A 19,525-nucleotide genomic window follows, 5' to 3' on the forward strand; every position below is an offset into this window, starting at 1 on the left:
TAATAATTTAGAGAGTTTAATTCCCAACTAAAGAAATAATATCTTCAGTACATCATAAAGCATAGGTTATTTACATTCATTCAGTCACAAAATAAAGGGGAAAAGAAAAACAAGAAATTATATATATATATACAGACCAGCCAGGTAAACTTTTATCTAGTGCCTTTTAAAACAAGCTAATTTGGGGCAAATTGATCTTATATTGAACAATTGACACAAGTTTTTTCAGAAACATGGACATATCTGAATATGCAGCTCTTATTGCCAGTATTAAAGGCCAGTTGTTGTTCATTGGCTATTTCACAAAACGATGGCTTCTCTGACTGGAGTTCAATCTTATTTCAGAACTGATGTAAGTTTAGGACCAATTTCATATTCTGATCTTACCATAAAACCGATGTGACACCACACTTTGTAATTAAATGTCAAACATAATAGATAAATGTTTTGGTCATGTTTATATCATAAATAATTATTAAAACCTGTCAACAATTTGCCTTCAATCAACCTACTTTAATATTTAACAAATGAATTACCCAACAACTAACAACACAATATATAAAGAACAATAATAAGTTTCCAGAAGCAACCAATGTATGAGACCAGTATAAAACACCTTGATTGATTGCTGTTTATAACTCAAATCATTTAAAATCAATGTTATTTTTTCAATATTATATGTCTCAATGACAGTTTGGAAATCGGGGAGTTTTAATCGCATAGGGATGTTGTTGATAAACCGATCTTTGAATCATCTGATGGATAGAGTGATCTAGTTTCGTGTAATTATATACTGTGTATATAAATAGAATATTATCCTAATTTTTCCTCAAAGTCACAAATTTTCAATGGTGTCCCCAATGTATTTTTTAAAGGTGAAATAAAAACTGTGCAGCAAACAAACAATATTGTGACTTTATCCAGACCTTAAATCTACAAACAATTAACACAATATCAAAACAATAAATTATACATGATGCATATTTCTTGAGCCATATTATAATAAATGTTGATAAATATCAAGATTAAATCCCCATAAAATTGAAGTCATCATTATGACTTGTATCTGAATTTACATAAAAAGTCCTCCATTAATTTAATTCACAATGCTTGATTGCATCTGAATTTACATAGCCAGTTCATAATTTAAAGCATGTTTTGTAATATATATTTACCCTAGGCAACATGTTTCTCTCTGATATTGTGTTAATAATATATATTTACATATAATGAACAGTACATGGTGCAAAATTACAATTTGTAAAAAAAACTAAAATGTTATGCTAAAGTATCTTTTTAGCCTTATAAAGCACTATAAAAGAAATCACAATTTAAATCAATAATTAGTTAATTTTCATTGTTTACAATGGTATTGGTTTTTCTGTATGCCATTACTCCCTAAGTTAAAGAAATCATACATCTGACTAATCATCAGAAAATCATTGAACTATGTGAATAAAGTTTTAAGTCAATAAGATAATAAATTTATCCTCTAGAGCGTTCAATGTGAGCATAAAACAGAATTCCAATAATTTAAAACCGTCCAGAAAATGGGTAAACTGGGCAGTATCTTCTTTCAGTATAGGCCAGCTCAATTGTCTTTGCAGGTGGTTTATCAAAGTGGATTCAAGAAGAAATCCAACCAGTTACTCTTATTATAAAACAAATCCAATTATCAAAATCTTAATTTAAATTACAATTAGAAGAAATCACAGATATAATATAATAGAAAATAATAATTACAAAAATTTGTCTCTTTTAACTACAAAGACTGTACAAAGCATCAAATTACAGTCATATCTTAGATTATTTTCATATGTATTATTGCCTACTATTGTTGTTCTATCCCTGCTTATGATAATTAAGCTTTACACATTTAAAATAAGTCGTTCATATTTGGATACATAAATAATGTTCTTCTGGAATTCTATAATATAGTCATCTAAAAAAATAAATATACATAAGTGTCTAATATAATGTTAATAGTATACAGTATACAATAATATAATGTTAATAGTTTCCATAGCCATCTCATTATCTTATTTTACCAAAATACTTCACAAAAACTATTTTTCAAAAATTTATATTCACATTGAAAGAATGGCACAGAAAACATAATAATAATGTTATAAGTAAGATGTAAGATACAGATTGTTTTTGAATACAGGTTTCCTTATGATACAATATTTATTGAAGACTTTGAAAATCTTAATCTCTATTTCATCGTAACAGTTAAAGGAGCTAAATCGCTAATATTTGGGACCTAGAAATTGACACAAATGGGTCGCAACGCATATAATAATGTAATATGAATGTATATAAACGGATTTACATTCAATCGTTTCTGTTTTTACTGTAATTTCTAATCAGTTATGTTCGGCGAAATACGCCAGAAGTCTCAATTGAATGACAATCATTAGCGTCTGGTGATTCCAGTCTACACTGATGGTATTTATTGCGCATGCTCTCCAGATAAAAATATAGCGTCACCATTTCACATGACTTGTGAAATATGTCTAGTCGTGTTCTTTGAGTCCCTTGTTCCAAATGGCGTTGAAACGCATTATGGTACACGATTCGTGTACCAATGGTAAAATGTTTATTTTGTCTTGAATATTGGATATCAGAAGTCCATCTTTTCTCTGTAAGATAACATGACCAATGTTGATTTGAATTGACAAATAATTTGTGTTTTCAATGTCGAATATTTTCGATGATATTGAGTTAGAGACTTAGCTACTTTAAGTCTGAATGTAAAGGAGTTAATAATCAAGATGGCTGATGATACTCTATTTAGGATTTTCATGTTAAATATCTATACTAGCACAGAAAATCCAGTAGCCATTGAACTTTATGTAAAAACACAAATGATTAAGAAAAAATGTTTCCTTAATTAACATGTTATTAGTACCATTAAAAAAGTGCATAGTTTATTATTGGCAATTACACAAACTGTGGTTATGGTGTACAATCAGTTGATAGTTTCTTACTTTTCCATATTAAGCAGCAAATTTCAAGCCAATCTTAGAAATAAGTAAAGGAAACATTTCTATGAAACAACGAATTTTGATGTATCTAAATCATTATCTCAAAGCTTTCACACACAAAGTATATAAAAGAAATACGTTTGTCTTAACATATCCACATAAAAAATATTAAAATGCAATCTATGCATGGTAACATTACACACATAAATGCAGAATGCATGAAGTTGACACTTCAACTTCTTTGAAAGAAAGAAACACATCACTTGTATGTTGAAATAATATATCCTATAATATGCATATCACAAAAAAAAACCCAATTAGGCCACCTCATTGTCATTTAACACAGTAGGACATTAAACCCCATTTCATTTCATTGTCATTTAACATTTATATAAATTGACATATATGTAGAGGTCGAGATAGCAATTTAAAAGTTGCGTGAAAAAATGCAAAGGCCTACAAAAATCTCCAAAAACTGATTATCCAACAGAAATAATGAATTTAAAAAAACAAAACATTTGCCTAACATCATTGATCTGTCTTCACATAAAAATCTAATGTTCTTTTAGTAATACCAATGGTCTGTTAGTACACTACATAAAAAAAACCCCAAAACAATAAGCATTTGATCTCTTACATTTTGTTCTGTGGAATTTGCATGAAAAACACATGACCTCTGCATATATGTACAATTTTGCTTCTTGCAAAGACCTTTTCATACCTTTTATTGAGTTTTAAGAAAATCAGAGGTCTATCTATCAAGGATCCAATTATTATTTTCTCCATACAGATTAATAAGTATTTCTTAGAAATTTTTACATTTTATAACTGTAAAAATTAGTCGGTTGATGTTTTGGATTATCAATTTCATGGAAGAATTATTCTTAAAAATTAAACTGAAAAATGGGATTTTCTCAACACGTCTTGTCACATAAGCCGACAATTTTTATCATTTAAATTTATGAATCCTACATTATGGTTGAAGATATACAAAATCAATGATACATAAACAGACCTCTGATATTCTAAATTTCAAGTTGAAGTATATATATTTATAGATATAAACTAGTTCAAATTATACATTATTTTTAAAAGATATTTATTTTTTTATGACAGAACATGTAGTAAGAAAAGAGCTATATCCAAGCTCAGAATAAAATAACCTTTCCTTTATTGACAAACAATTTATATCAGTTTATAAAGATAAAAATTGCTTTTCAAAATTTGCATAGAAGTTTCTTTAGGAGCGGTTTAATCAATCTTTTCAATCTTGTTATTAGTAATTGTTTGGTCAAGCTTAACATTTTTTATGGCATTTAATGCAGAATTGTTAATAATCATCAGTATTTAACAAAATATAATTTATTTAATAATTCAATATCGTTGACAGCATCGACTGAATACTGTCATATACCATCAATATTTATAAGGTAGAAATTGACTCATTGATAATAAAAATTATCACAATCTTAGTAAACTTGATGCTTATCAATAAAAACTTCAAAAGTGTTAGCTTCTTAGTTTTAAGATTGGTATTAGCTCTTGTAAAACGAAAAGGCAATATTCTAATGTGTCCGTGAATAACCTTTTAAGGGGAGGTGCTGGTCGCAAAACATCAACATTAAAAAGAGGTATGTCTACTGTCATATTTTCAAATATATATAAAAAAAAAAGACCCAAAAAAGCTTTCAGTCAGAAACCAAATCATGCCTCCAAATTTCAAAGCTTTGTCTTTTATAATTTTAGACTACAATTATTTCTTCTGTGATGATACATGTACAAATACACTATCAAGATATAAGGCTGAATTAAACTATGTCAAAGCCATTTTCGAACGGCACCTCACCTCTGCAGTGTCCTGCAGTAAATGCCTAGATATAGCTCTTTGAAACATAGAATGGTATTAAAGTCTAAGTATTTTATCATTGTTAACTGGGAGAATCGGTAGGTGGGGTATAACTACTGCTACTTGTACTACATTCCCCACTAGAACCAGCGGCCTGGGGACTATTTTTATTTTTCTTTAAACTATCAAGGTATTCTTGTTGGGACTGTGCTATAACTTGTGTTAATATGTCATTGTCATCATAATCCGATAACCCTGAAAAGAAACAAATAATTATTTTGGTAATAACACTTTTCATACATACCATTATCTAAATTTCAATACTTTTAAAGTTTTATTTCCTAAATATCTGAATTTGGTATCGGGAACAACCCTGGCCTATGTATATTCCCTATCTAAAACTATTGTGAACTGCTAGACTGACAAATGGATGACAATGTATGACCACATATACAATATATGGACATGTGGAAATAGAAATCAAGTCTTAATACTACTTACCAAACATTGCAGGGGGTAGATTGTCCATTAGAGAAGTTGTTTCCTCGAATCCACCAACAGCTCCAATAGACATGGTAAAATCAGTAGGTATCAATTCTTTCTTCTCTTCACTTGATGAACCTATAATTTTGTGTTATATAACTTTAATAAAATTATGCAGTTATACACTTATATCTTAAAATATGCCTTAAGATAAAATGTTAGGCATAGTTATTCTATGAAGAAACATTTCACTTTCTCTTCATACTTTCATCAATTCCATAAGGGAGACAACTTTTCTATTTACCATTATTACCCCCCCTTAGACCACAAATCTTGTGACTTGACAAAAATTGTTTAGAAAAGAACAAAAATTTTGTGAGTAACACATTTCCAATCATGTGCCATGGTCTTGCACATAACAACATTAGATTCATAATAGCCTAGTACATTTGAATACATGCAAGCTTCAAAAGAAATAATATTTAACTGATCCTTGTTTGCCCTTGCTGTTAGTTTTAGGTGAGCAAATCAATATAATGGGAAGGAGAGGAGAGAATTCATTTTGTTTGCAGTAAGAATCAGGGTTCTTAATCCATTTTTTAACATAACGAGACTTCCACAAAAATAATTCTTGTTAATTTGTTATGGAGAATGTCGTATCCTGATGTATGTGATTACCACAAAAATAACGACAATTAGGTACACCTTTTGAAAATCTTCCATCTTTAATTCACGTACCAGCTTTCAAGTTCACATCAGTATAATACTGAATAAATTACTATCTTCGTTTATTCGATGAAACGTTCCTATTTCATCAGTCGATGATCCAAAATATTAACATTTTTCTACTATTGCCAGTATCAGAAAATGCTGCAGCCAAAATAAACTGATACGGCACCATGGCATTTTTTCATAACACAATTTGTAGTTTTTTTTCTATCACGTAACTAGTCACGTAACTTGCAAAAGTTTTTATTCATTCGTCGATGATAGACAAAAACGGCACAATTGTCAAATTACAACCATAATTGAAATTGCTCTAAAATAAAATTCTGTACAATTATGATATAGCCTTCAATAAAAACGACAATATTTTCAAAATTAAGCCTTTGTCAGAATGTGTATATAATAAAAAAAATCATAACGGTAAACGCTATTTAAAACTGGTTTATTGACCTAATTCCAAGCGATATGTCGGCATTGGACAAATATTATTAATGACTGTTTCTCGGTGTATTCAGTGTTCTATAAGGGGATTATACTCAATGAAGATATAAATCTACCTAACAACTGGTCAGTGAATCCATTGATGTATGACCCAGTTATTATTTTAATATCTACCGGTACCTGGAATTCATACGGAACATGGAAGACGCTCGATTGGAAAACCATGCCGAGATTGTCTTCTTTCGCCACGTGGGATATTTTTACAAAAGGATCTTACTGAACCTGTTATGAATAATCAGCAAGTTTGTTTTATCCAAATTACCGTTAAATGTGCTAATTAGGCTACTCAGATTATGAACCATGGCCGATTCTCACTAAGGTATGCCTGTTGTTGTAGCCGACAAGCAAGTTGATTGACTTCTTATTTAACATGTAATAATAAACCCGATGTAATTTAGCCAATAGTAGATTGATTTATGATACCATAGTGGCCGGTTCATTGTTTTACCAATCGGCTAGATTAAACATCAATCCGCTAAAGATGACAAAAAACAGTCGTTTAAAAACACTGGTGAGAATCAACTTAAAAATCTGTGGGTTATTACCTTCTTGTCCAGTTGAGGGTGCTGTAGGTACATCCATCATCTCTACTCTGGTTGGACTGTTTTGGTTAGAATTATTACCTGAACGAAGTCTAGGAGAGCGATTTCTAGGTGGATCAGGTGAAGAAGTATTTTCAAAGGTACTGTGACTATAATCACTTGATGAACTGCATGTGGCACTCGCAGATCTCTAAAATAATCAGTGTATCTTTTTACAAATTTTTCAAATAATAATAACACTGAGATCAAGTGACTAAACCATGATAATAGCAAATACTCAAAGACTTCACATAGCCATATTTATATACTAACCCCTCCTTTATCCCAAAATAAATAGATGACAATCATTAAATACTTGAACAGGGGGTTTCATTAAGAGCTGGCGCCCAGCGAATTTCCCAGCCTACTTCGCTCCTTGCGCCGGCTATATTTTATATCCATCTGACAATTTGTTAAATATAAATGTACTGGTAGTACTTCTTAAACTGGTGTAAGATCAAAATTTTTTCCGGGGGGTATGGCGCCGAACCCCCCTAGGATATTTCACGCCTGCGGCACTATTTTCAAGCCTTCCCCTCTCACAAAATTAGCCACCTAATTTGATACTTTACCCACCGACAGTAATATTTAATGAAACCCATGCTTGCATATTCTTTTTTTTAATTTAGCATCAAGCATTCAGAATACTTTTCACTTTGCTTAATCGGAGCATAAAATACATATCAAATTTAGTCAAGGTATTTCTCAAATTTAGTCAAGGTATTGATACATTGAAACTATATCATTCTTGCTATCATAGAATCAAGATTTTGCTGTTCCAAAGCATCAACAATTAATTCTCTTTGCTTAGCCTGAGCAGAAATTACTCATAAAAGATCTTTGTCGTGGCATTGATGTGGTCCGCGGGTGCACTAGTCCGTCGCTATAAGAAATACTATAAAAGTGGGTATCAATAAACCCTAACCCAACCCAACCCTAACAATAGATATCGGTGGACTAATGAACCTGCGGACTAGTGAGCATTCGCCAATGAAACTGTGTCGAGTTTCATCAATGTCACTAAATTGGAATCAAAGTTATCGTATTCCAATTGGCTTATCTCTGCTTAGTACAAGCAGAAAATGAACCTAGTTCAGACATTCACCCAATGAAACTCTACACTAAATTTGAACATTCTACCTGAATTAGAGGCAGATATATTGTGTCCCAAACAGTGTGATAATTAGATCAGTCAAATGATATTGCTCATTTAATATTTTATATATGTCTCACATCTGGTTTCTGTATCCAGATCCAGGCAAAGAAACATTGGGCCCAGATAAGGCAAGTTGTCCAAGCAGTCCGCAGAGATTGTCGCTTATTTATTCTTTAACTTTATTTTAACGTTAGCAATTGTGGATGATAGATGGTGGTCATGACAATATAGTATACGACTACGAGTAATTACATTTCAAATAAAATATTTTACTTTTCTGCACTAACTGGGCCTACGCATGCGGTGTGCTAAGGGGAATTTTGCCTAGACAGAGGCACTAGTGACGACCATATTTTAATGTTGGCATATAGAAATTATATTGCTAGTTTATATTGCCATGCATTGTTCACAGCTGCTTAGCCTCAATTACAAAATATATCTATAAGAATATTTCTAATTACAGTTCCCTGTCTAAGAGCTCTCTTCTCTTGTTCCTGTACCCATTGTAAATAAGATTCCCTGGCTACTTGTTCTTCTATTGTATCTTGTGTCAGCTCCCAGTCTGTTTCACGCATTTTATCTTCTAACATAGCCTGCCAAAATATATATCAAATATATAACACAGCCTATTAAAATCTATATCAAATATATAACATAGCCTGTCAAAATATATATCAAATATATAACACAGCTTATTAAAATCTATATCAAATATATAACATAGCCTGTCAAAATATTTATTAAATAGATAGATAACATAGTCCACCAAAATATATCTCAAATATATAACATAGTCTGCCAAAATATATCTCAAATATATAACATAGCCTACCAAAATATACATCAAATATAGCCCGCCAAAATCTACATTACAAACATATAACATAGTCTGCCAAAATATATCTCAAATCAAACAATAACTTATTAACAGTACGAAATGTTGAAGATGCATTATGTAAGAATTAGATAAAGAGCTGGCGTTCAAATTAGCCGACAAATGAATAATGAAAATTTCAGTCATATTACTTTATTCTATACGGAGTGTTTGAGGTTTTGACAAAATGTTGCGTAGATAGTTAATTATCGTAGCAATGGTACTTAACAATCGAGACTTAGTGTCAATTATCTATTTTATTGTTAAACTCTTTAATGGCCGCGGTTTTCTAATTTACTGAAAATTGGGGGCATCTGATGTCCCAGACAGTTAGTCGATTATGTGCCGTGGTGTTCTACTTTACTTAAAGGAGCTAAATCGGTAACATCGGGGACCTAGAAATTGACAAAAGTGGGTCGCAACGCATATAATACTGTAATATGAATGTATGTAAACTGATTTACATTCAATGGTTCCGTTTTTATTCCAATTTCAAATCAGTTATGTTCGGTGAAATAAGTCAGCAGTCTCAAGCGGTTGCAAATTTCTAGCGTCTGGTTATTCCAGTCTACATACCATTTGATTTGGTGCAATGTGTCTAGCCTCGTCCCTCGAGTCTCTTGATACAACTGGGGCTGAAGCGCATTATGGTACACGATTCATGTACCAATGGTAAAATGTTTATTTTGTCTTTTGTCTTAAATATTGGATATCAAAAGCTCATCTTTTTCCAGTAAGATTCACAACATGAATGTTGATTTAATTTGACAAATAAATCGTGTTTTCAATGTTGAAGATTTTGGATGATATTGAGTTAGAGACTTAGCTACTTTAAAATTAGAGTCATCTGATGTCCCAGACAATTCGTTGATTATGAGCTGCTATGTTCTATCTACTTATATTCAGAATCATCTGTGTAAAATTTTGTATTATTACTAGTAGACTAGATATAAATATTGCTTATTTAGATAGATATCTATAAACAATGTCAGGTATCCAACAATTAAATAGTATCAGGGAGAATTGAAGGAAAAAATAAACAACCTTTTCTATATGGTATTCTTCTGACTGCTTTTTAGCATCTTGCATTAAATTATTTTCAGCTAACTGAAAAAAAAAATATTATGAAAATAAGATAAAGACAATAAATAAGCACTGATCAAGCCATGTTAAAGTGTTCAATTGATCTTCATACTACTTGTTGCATGCTGCTTTATCTCAAGAATATAAACACTGTATACACTTCAAACAAATCTTATAATAACTTTAATCTCTAGAGCCTTTGGATGCGGAGAAAACCTTTTATTAAACTCTGATTTCACCATTAGTTGACTAATAAGCTTTCTCCCTGATACAGAACAGACAATTTTAATGCATCGATTTCTAATTTTATGTAAACATATGGGAAACATGATAATGATGACTTACTCCTGGTTGGTAGCCTGGTAAACCAAGTCCCACACCTATTGTTGCTTTATATGGATCTACTATAGAGTTATAGTGAGCATTACGGTGATAACTGATTCTAATAGGCTCATTCTCTGAATAAGTTCCATCACCATGAAATATATTTATTGGTTCTGCAAAAATAAATCATTATTATATAATTATTTTAAAAAACTAGCATAATTTTATTCATTATAACTAACTAAAGCATCAATAAACATGATAATATCAGAGATAAATAGATTCATCGATACTGATAAAATATTTATTAAGGTATCACTGTCATCAAGAAAATAAATGTATTGAATTTGAAAAATATCACAATTCGAATAAAATTACACTTATCTACTTACTAAAATCCTAGCACTAACCTAATTTAAATAAGGCATGTTGCCATTGTATCGTTAAACTCCTTGTAAGACTGACAGTTAACTGTAAGTGAAGTGATGGATTGACCAATTTGTCTCAAATTAATTAATTATGCATACAATTTTGAACATCTCTGCAGTGACTTTAAAAATCTTACAGTTAAACCCTAACCATTGCTGAGAAAATGTAAACTGATTATTAAGTCAAAAATTTTGTCTGGGAACAGCATGATTTATGCACCTTTATAGTAAACTAAAACCTTACCTAAACTATATTGATAAACTTCAACTCTTCTATTAAACAATTCACTCATTGCTTGCATTTCTAGGTGGTTACCATGGCAATTATCATGCCGTTTACGATTTAGATATGTAAAAAAATCTTCTGTCACATATTGCGAGAAAAAATCACTATTTTTAGCCTGAAATAAAAAAAGAGGTTGAATTTTAAATTATGTATTGATGTAGTGAAAATATACACCACACATGGTTCAATTTTATTTCAATAATTCGCTTGCGCGCAGGGGTTTTTAGCAGTGGGAGGAAACAGGAGAAAACCAACCGTACATGTGTCACGTACAACCGGGTAATTGAAACCACACCAGTTGACTCAATGAGAAACCTTATGATACAGCGCCAATTTCCCCCCATAAAATCCTACCATTCTATATTTGTTAGCTGCGTCGATTAACAGAAATCATCCTAATAAATTGTTTGCCATGGTCGGCGGTTGCCATAAAGAAGCGGTTACTTCAATATTTCACATCATACAAAATAAGCACAAAACTAAAAGCCTAGTCATGACTTCCAGTTTTTGTTTGGGTTTATAAATATGTGATTGCAAAAAAATAGGCTTTTGGGTATCAGTCAAAATACAGGTTATTACTGATGTGGGCCATTAACACTATTATCGACCAATATCTAAGTTATAACAAAACCGAAATTCTGCTCATCTCTAATTAGTATAGTCACTACCGTACTTAAGTGCTCAATACTGAGTTCTTTCAAATTAGTCTCAAATAAAATCCTGTCAAGATAAACTACTCACTCCTTAAATATTAATGTAAAGAATAATTCTACAAATCTTACCATATAATCTATACAATGTTTTCTTACTACTCCATTCATTTCTTGATCACCATAAACCTGATCAGCTGAAACAAAAATTTGCATATATAATTACTTTTTCTGATGTTCACATTGCCTGGTTTTTATGGGATTTGGGTTTTAATATTTTATCACCTCCTGTTTTATCAGCATAATAATACAATATTCCCATCTGTGATTGAAGGAAAGTAAGCATAAAAACTGTTTATTTTAATCACCTCCAATCTGTTACCATGGAAACTTAGCTGTGATGTCATAAATTATGACATATCAGCTATGACATCATCAGTGACCGCCCTAGACTCTTAAAACCTTTAGCCAAATTTTTAGCCAAATCAAAATTTTATTAGCCAGAAAGTTTTAGCCAAATATTTTATATCATTTTTATTCATCTGTTTGTTAATTAAAAATGAAAATAAATGCTTAATATTTACTTATTTAGTACCCAAGAATATTATTTTATCTCCTGGACTGTCCAAAAGTTCCACATTTTGGAGAAAATGAATGCAGATAACAAAACAATGTTTATAGGATAAATTACTTCACAGCCACATGATTTAGTTCATCCTCAAAACAGAAAAGACACGACGATTCTTTTAACACACCACTGATCATACGCTCTGACAAATTCAAAATTTATGCTTTCCGGTCCATCCATTTTTATAAGTATGAGGTCATTGAGGGTTAGCTCGGTCTGGTTAAGGTCTAATTTCTGTCCACATGTTGATGAAGCCAACGAAGGACTTGCGTCAGAGGGCTGCGTCGATACAGTTCATTTTCGATATGATACGTATTGACGATATGGCAAACCGATATGTGATACGTATCGCGATATGGTGACATCATGAATTATGCCCAAAATAACCCAAACTACATCCTGTTTCAAGACGTTTGTTTGAGATGGGTAAGCATCAGGGTTCTTAATCCATTTTGAAAAGAACCAGCCAGAATTGGGTCAATTGATCGAGGTCCCGTAGGAAATGGGTTAATTATAAGCATCCATTCAATTTAAAATTAGACTTGGTAATTTGTTATGGAGAATGTTGTATTTTAATGTATGTAAGTGATAACCACAAAAATAATGACAGGTATATTTAATTCACATACCATCTTGAAGTAATACTGTCTTCGATGATCTAAAATATTAACATAATTCTACTACTGTTTGTATCAGAAAATACCGTAGCCAAAATAACCCTTAATTTGGTAATTACAAAATATGGTTTATATAACAGGTATTATACTTCTCTAAGCTAATTAAGGGGGAGAGGGGGGGGGGGAGAGCAGTATGATTGAAGTTAGGTTTTTATAATATGTAGAAATGGCCAAAAAGGAACAACAAAAGAAGGAAACAATGTGATTAAAATTAGGTTATATAATAACTAGAAATGTCCAAAAGAAACAAATAGGAAAACTATGGGCCAATAGACAATTATTTCTCCATCTTAATTAGTTCATCATAGGCCTTTGGTATATATAACCCTGTGTCTCTATTCAGTTCTGGGCTGTGGCGTTTGATTTGGATGGCTTCTATGATTTTCCTGTTTTTCTTTTGGTGTTTATGTATGGCTAAGGTTTGGACATTCTTTCAGTCTGGTTCGTGGCCCTGGTTCTTGCTTATATGTTCTGCTATTGTTCCTTTTTGGCCATTTCTACATATTATAAAAACCTAACTTCAATCATACTGCTCTCCCCCCCCCCCCCTCTCCCCCTTAATTAGCTTAGAGAAGTATAATACCTGTTATATAAATAACATATTTTGTAATTACCAAATTAAGGGGTTATACTGTATACATCCATTATTATACATTTCTTACTTATAGGGCTTCAAATTGTTTATTTTGTCTATATCAAATTTATGGCTTTGTTGCTCCCTGACTATTGTTAACCACTGATTATTGTTAACCCCTATCAATTAACTAATATTTAAGTTTTAATTATCCTTTGATCAATTTATACATTATTATAAATTTCTTATTAATAGGGCTTCAAATTGTGTTTATTTTGTCTATATCAAATATATGGCTTTGTTGCTCCCTGGTCACTGTTAACCCCCATCAATTAACTATATTTAAGTTTTAATTATCCTTTGATCAATTTAACTATTATCTTGTATTATAACAGCATTTATTCTATGGCTTCTTTTTTGTTTTACTATAAATATCACCTTTTAGTTTAACTAAATATCATTTGTGCTTGATAACGATAAGAGAATACTTGACGTCGTGCTATACTTATAAACCAGTGATTGTATTTCCATATAAACTGTGTTGTGTTTTTAATATGTTCAATCGCTAAATGCCACTCAAGGATTAAATTATGACTTTCTCAGCGTTTGTTTTCATCCGGCTTATTTTCAATGCTTGTATAAAAGTGTTTGTTTGTCGGAAATGAACAGTACTCTTTCTGGAAAGCGTACTGTTCATTTTTGATACAGATATTTTATGCCTGTATTGGAAATAAACAGGACAGTTTTATCAAAGGTTGCCACTGGCAACGAGGTAGAAGTGGGACGTAAATAATTATAATTATAACAGTTTTAAACCAATCACACACATATTTTAATGTAGGCTATGTTAAGATGGTATACCTACTCTTGTGCAACACCTTGGCTATAAATAGAAGTACACATGTTAAACTTAATGTAAGCTTTTCTGCGATATCACCTAGGTGGAAGGGGACGTTAAATAAAACTATTTCACAGATCAATGTAAGTTATAAATCTTACCAATAGAACGGAAAAGGCAAGCACCATCTTCTCCCATCTTTTTTATATTAAATCCCTTCTTTTCTTTTAAAGCTGCTTCAAACCACCTTTCAAGCTAAAAGGTGAAATACAACACAATTCTAACAAAGTTTATATACATGTAGCGAATCATAAATAATTTCACTTATCTATAAATAAGCCTACCAGATTTATAATTTTATGATGTATTTGCCAGTGCAGTTGATTCACAGATCACTTTTCAATGTTATTCCCAATGCCAGAAACATACATCAAAATTTTATATGCAACTGCAAGTTGCTGGTGTGACAAAATTACAGTAGATCAGTTACTGTTACTGATCGACTAAAGGAGAGTAACAGTCACCTTAGTTCAGCTGTCTCATTACACTTGCTGTTACGTTCAGGAACCATTCTACTGGCGGTTATATGGCTGAGTTACGTAAATTGTGCATTACCCTATATTTAGATTTCAATGGCTTCTGCCAAGCCGTTTAGCAGAAGGGGACGCATTTTTAACAGCATGTTGTGTTGTACATACCGACTCTAGCAAGGTAAGCAAGGTCTTATTTTCTCACTAAAATGTTCCTTTACGTTGTTCAGGCGTTCACAGAGACTGACACACAACCGTTTAGTAGTAAAATGTTGCCCAGTAAAATTGACTGGGGGCCAATACTTTTTCGACAAGGATTCAATACAGAACCCAGGTCGTGCGTTTAGAAAAGAGTTAGCGATTGTATTCCATAAAAACTGTGTTCTTTTAATGTGTTTACCGATCGCTAAATGTCACTTAAAGATTAGGATTCAATAAGGCGGTCCCTGAACATAAAGGGAGAGTGTAATGAGACCTACGTTCAGAGCTGAACTACAGTCACTTCAACAAGTACAGTAAGATCCTAAATGTCATGTTAAAAAACCTCCTGTTTCAAATTCCCAATAATTCTTGTATACTGGTACTTCTGTTAGCTGTGAGTTTTATCAAAGTGTTGCTTAGGCTTACCGTTTCTTTAACTTTATTTGTGTAAAACAAATAGCCTAAATACAAAGAAGAATTTTTTTTTGAAAAGATGTACATTTCACTAGATGTACAAAAATGAAGTATATTTTACATAAAAATAAAACTAATTTATGATACCATATAAATGTTAAAACAAAAAAAAAACAAAGATTGACATTTTGTTTCGGTCTTGGAAAACTATTGATTGACTGGTTTATTTTTTTTTGTATACAACACTACTAAATAATTCATACATTTTAATCAATCTTATCATTACAGCCCTCATTTGACATTAATTGTACCTGTAAGCTTAACCGTTTGTACAAAGGAATATGACGTGATAATATAAACTGGAGATCAAGATGAAAAGCCAACATGCTTGGGGGGTAGTGATTACAAATTCACAGGCACTGTTGTCATGGGGGTGCAAATGCTATACTGGTATTGTCAATGGCATCGTCAGAAAATATTTCTGCAAAAATGCTAGATACTACAGTATTCAAGTACTGGTAAGAAAAAGATTCATGACTTTTTATTGTTATGAGCAAAACTTAATACTCATTCTATGCATGTGTTACACTTAAAGTAAAGGTGCATGAATATCAGTGTGGGAGATATTCTCGTACCGGTGTGTTGGCCTACTGTTGCTTTAATGCAGGTCAACAGAATTAAACACATTATCCTAACGATTTTGGCCAAGCATTTTTCTCTTCCAATCAAAGTCAGCTTGCTCATTTCCAAGGGGTAATCCTATATCTAGCTCATTTAGAGATGTCTTGCGTTCTAGTGTCTGGTGAGGTGAATACCAGAGAGGTTACCTACCTCTTCTTCATTATCACTGCGTGGTGGTGGAGCTATGTATTCGTCGCCACTGTTATACCCAGAACATTCATCCTCTAATTCATTCGACGGCCCAGCACATGGACTGTGAGGCTGGGAAGGAGTTGAATGACCCCGATGTTTACGGTTAGTTCGATGAGGAGATGATCTGTGTCTCCGTTTGTTTATGTTATGATTAGAAATAGAAGCCGTGCAAGTTTCATGGTTTGTTCCACCTGGGTCATGGGTTGGCAGTTCTTCACGAGGTGCATTTGGAAGCCATCTTGTTGGCGATGTTCTTCCTCGTGCTGGTTTGTCATGTCTGACTTCACTCGCAGTATTATGATGATAATGAGAGTGATTGTGACTGTGAGGGTGTTGGTGATTGTGACTGTGCGAATGTCCCCCTGCATGTTCAGATTTATCCGAATCAGTTTTATCTTTGGTCGCTTTTTTCTTCGGTAAAATCGTCATTTTGATGTTGAGGCACACACACAACACTTACTCCTGACTTAATCAAATAAAAAATTGGTTTTAAAATGGTATTATATATTCATTTTCATTAATTTTCCAACTCTACTATTTCCACTTTACCATTTATCAACAATATGGCGATGTTTCGTGACGTAAACTCTACTTTCCTGGGCCTGCTCCTAGTGGTGACATATACCACAAATATTGGAGGAGACAACTCTTCCAAAAAAGAAGATCAAAATTAAGATAAGGACTCCCCAAAAAAAGCTTTTGCTCAGTATTCATAGTTTTATTACTTTTTTAAAGATGAAGAGGGATTCCGCGAACTGAATGCTCAACTATTTTATTAGTTCAAACTTTTCGTAATCTCTGGATAGGCTATATGTGCCATTTATTATACATCGGCCTCCACACATGATTTTGTTGACGAGATCGATTCGTAATCGTACTGTAGTGTAGCTGTAGCTAACTCACTGTAGGAGGAGAGTAGGAAGTCAAGTTTTGATCAAACCTGCCGTATGTTAGTCACATGACACGGAGAACTATGTAATCTGCCAGATATAATGAGTGTTCATGTTGTACTGTAAATTCCAGAGAAGATATGTTGCTGACAAATTATTAAAACTATTAATTTTTTTCCGCAGGTTATTTGTACAACGAACTAAATAAAACTTAGTAAGTGAGAAGAATGAAGTGGTATTATTTTCTGTATTAAGTATCTCCTCGATAGTATAGTGGTAAGTATCCCCGCCTGTCACGCGGGAGACCGGGGTTCAATTCCCCGTCGGGGAGGGCCGAGAGGCTATCTTTTTATAAAAAATATTTTTATTTTTCTTCTAAATAGTAACTGAAATGATCAGTACTATTTATGTTCTATATGCGTAGAGAAAGATTTAGGTCAACTTTTATGCATTACGTGCCATCATAGTCTCAGTAGTCTGTAATTTAGGTCAGAAAACTCAGTCAACCAAGAATGAGTTCCTTCCAATTTATTACATCAAATTATCAATGATCTTTGGTTGTGTGCACGCCACTAATTTGTATATTCCAATGTATTAGGCCTAGTTCTAGAAAACTTTCATTTTGGGTGTCTCCGATATGGTCTAGCGGTTAGGATTCCTGGCTTTCACCCAGGCGGCCCGGGTTCGACTCCCGGTATCGGAACAATTGTTTTTGCATTATTATAAATATTATTTTAAATTCTCAACTCAACGTCAGTAATTCAGATATCCACAAACTTTTGAGAAACAAATATCAAGCCGATAATGATATTTGTGTTATAATGAATAATATTGTAGCATCTTATACGCTCCGATATGGTCTAGCGGTTAGGATTCCTGGCTTTCACCCAGGCGGCCCGGGTTCGACTCCCGGTATCGGAACAATGTTTTTATGCGCGTTTTTTTTTTTTAAACCAGCTTGGACATTATATATATGCTTATTATTAATTAACTGCCCTGATATTAATTAGGTTAAAATCTATAATAGATTGTATTTTAACATACTTCTTTATGAATTCACCAATACAGTGTATTTATAAATAATATGACCTATATTTTACTGAAGCCTCGATCTGATGACCCTCGACGGTCGAGATAATCACGCTTTACAAACACCGCCATGGCGCCATGAATAACCGTTGCGTTGTGTATTAAAGCATGGGTTATAAAATATCGCACCGGTGTAATGGGTAATTTACGTGTTACTCACAAAAAAAACAATGTGTGTTTTTTTTTCTCCAAATAATTCACGCCTGTGCAGTGTGAGTTACTGAGAATTTCAGTGCGTCTCGTTTTTATTATAATTAATAAATAATTTACACGTAAACTTGCCCGCGTTCGTTAATTTACATGGTTTTATGCATTATATTCACCAGTTAGTAGAAAATCCAACTGGAACATGATGATCTGGCATGGCAGTTTTTGTTTTGTTTTTTGTTTTCCAATCAGATTGACAGTTAAAGGAGCTAAATCGCTAACATTTGGGACCTAGAAATTCACAAAAGTGGGTCGCAACGCATATATATAATACTGTAATATGAATGTATATAAACTGATTTACATTTAATGGTTTCCGTTTTTACTCCAATTTCAAATCAGTTATGTTCGGCGAAATAAGTCAGCAATCTCAATCGAGTGCAAATTTCTAGCATCTAGTTATTCTAGTCTACATAACTCCATTTGATTTGGTGCAATGTGTCTAGCCTCGTCCCCCGAGTCTCTCAATACAACTGGGGCTGAAGCGCATTATGGTACACGATTCGTGTACCAATGTTAAAAAAATTATTTTATCTTAAATATCGGATATCAGAAGCTCATCTTTTCCCGGTAAGTTCACATCATCAATGTTGATTTAAATTGACCAATAATTCGTGTTTTCGATGTCGAAGATTTTGGAGGATCTTGAGTTACGGACTTAGGTCCTTTAATAATTGGA

The 19,525-nt window shown here is 32.5% G+C and overlaps 1 protein-coding gene and 3 non-coding genes across 4 annotated transcripts; 3 read left to right on the forward strand and 1 right to left on the reverse strand.

Moving 5' to 3' along the window:
* LOC126828192 (OTU domain-containing protein 5) lies at window positions 1–17,251 on the reverse strand. Its single transcript, XM_050557809.2, has 10 exons — window positions 16,619–17,251; window positions 14,804–14,897; window positions 12,058–12,122; window positions 11,234–11,390; window positions 10,583–10,734; window positions 10,199–10,261; window positions 8,742–8,873; window positions 7,089–7,275; window positions 5,335–5,454; window positions 1–5,088 (listed from the first exon to the last, which is right to left on the reverse strand). The coding sequence occupies exons 1-10, from the start codon at window positions 17,087–17,089 to the stop codon at window positions 4,916–4,918; spliced, it is 1,614 nt and encodes a 537-aa protein (XP_050413766.1). The 5' UTR covers window positions 17,090–17,251; the 3' UTR covers window positions 1–4,915.
* A 558-nt stretch (window positions 17,252–17,809) lies between these two features.
* Trnad-guc (transfer RNA aspartic acid (anticodon GUC)) lies at window positions 17,810–17,881 on the forward strand. The gene has a single exon. It is a non-coding gene; the product is annotated as a tRNA-Asp (tRNA).
* A 300-nt stretch (window positions 17,882–18,181) lies between these two features.
* On the forward strand, window positions 18,182–18,253 carry Trnae-uuc (transfer RNA glutamic acid (anticodon UUC)). The gene has a single exon. It is a non-coding gene; the product is annotated as a tRNA-Glu (tRNA).
* A 146-nt stretch (window positions 18,254–18,399) lies between these two features.
* On the forward strand, window positions 18,400–18,471 carry Trnae-uuc (transfer RNA glutamic acid (anticodon UUC)). Its single transcript has one exon. It is a non-coding gene; the product is annotated as a tRNA-Glu (tRNA).
* Window positions 18,472–19,525: the final 1,054 nt, after the last annotated feature.

The sequence above is a fragment of the Patella vulgata genome, chromosome 7 (genome assembly GCF_932274485.2).
Source record: "Patella vulgata chromosome 7, xgPatVulg1.2, whole genome shotgun sequence".
Classification (NCBI taxonomy): domain Eukaryota; kingdom Metazoa; phylum Mollusca; class Gastropoda; family Patellidae; genus Patella; species Patella vulgata.

Excerpts from the sequence above, each read along its gene's own strand:
- LOC126828192 (XM_050557809.2), bottom strand. The coding sequence starts at position 17,089 with ATGACGATTTTACCGAAGAAAAAAGCGACCAAAGATAAAACTGATTCG. Across the intron at positions 14,898-16,618 it reads GCAGTGATAATGAAGAAGAG|CTTGAAAGGTGGTTTGAAGC; the intron begins GTAGGTAACCTC and ends TTCACCTTTTAG. Across the intron at positions 8,874-10,198 it reads AAGAATACCATATAGAAAAG|GCTATGTTAGAAGATAAAAT; the intron begins GTTGTTTATTTT and ends ATATTTTGGCAG.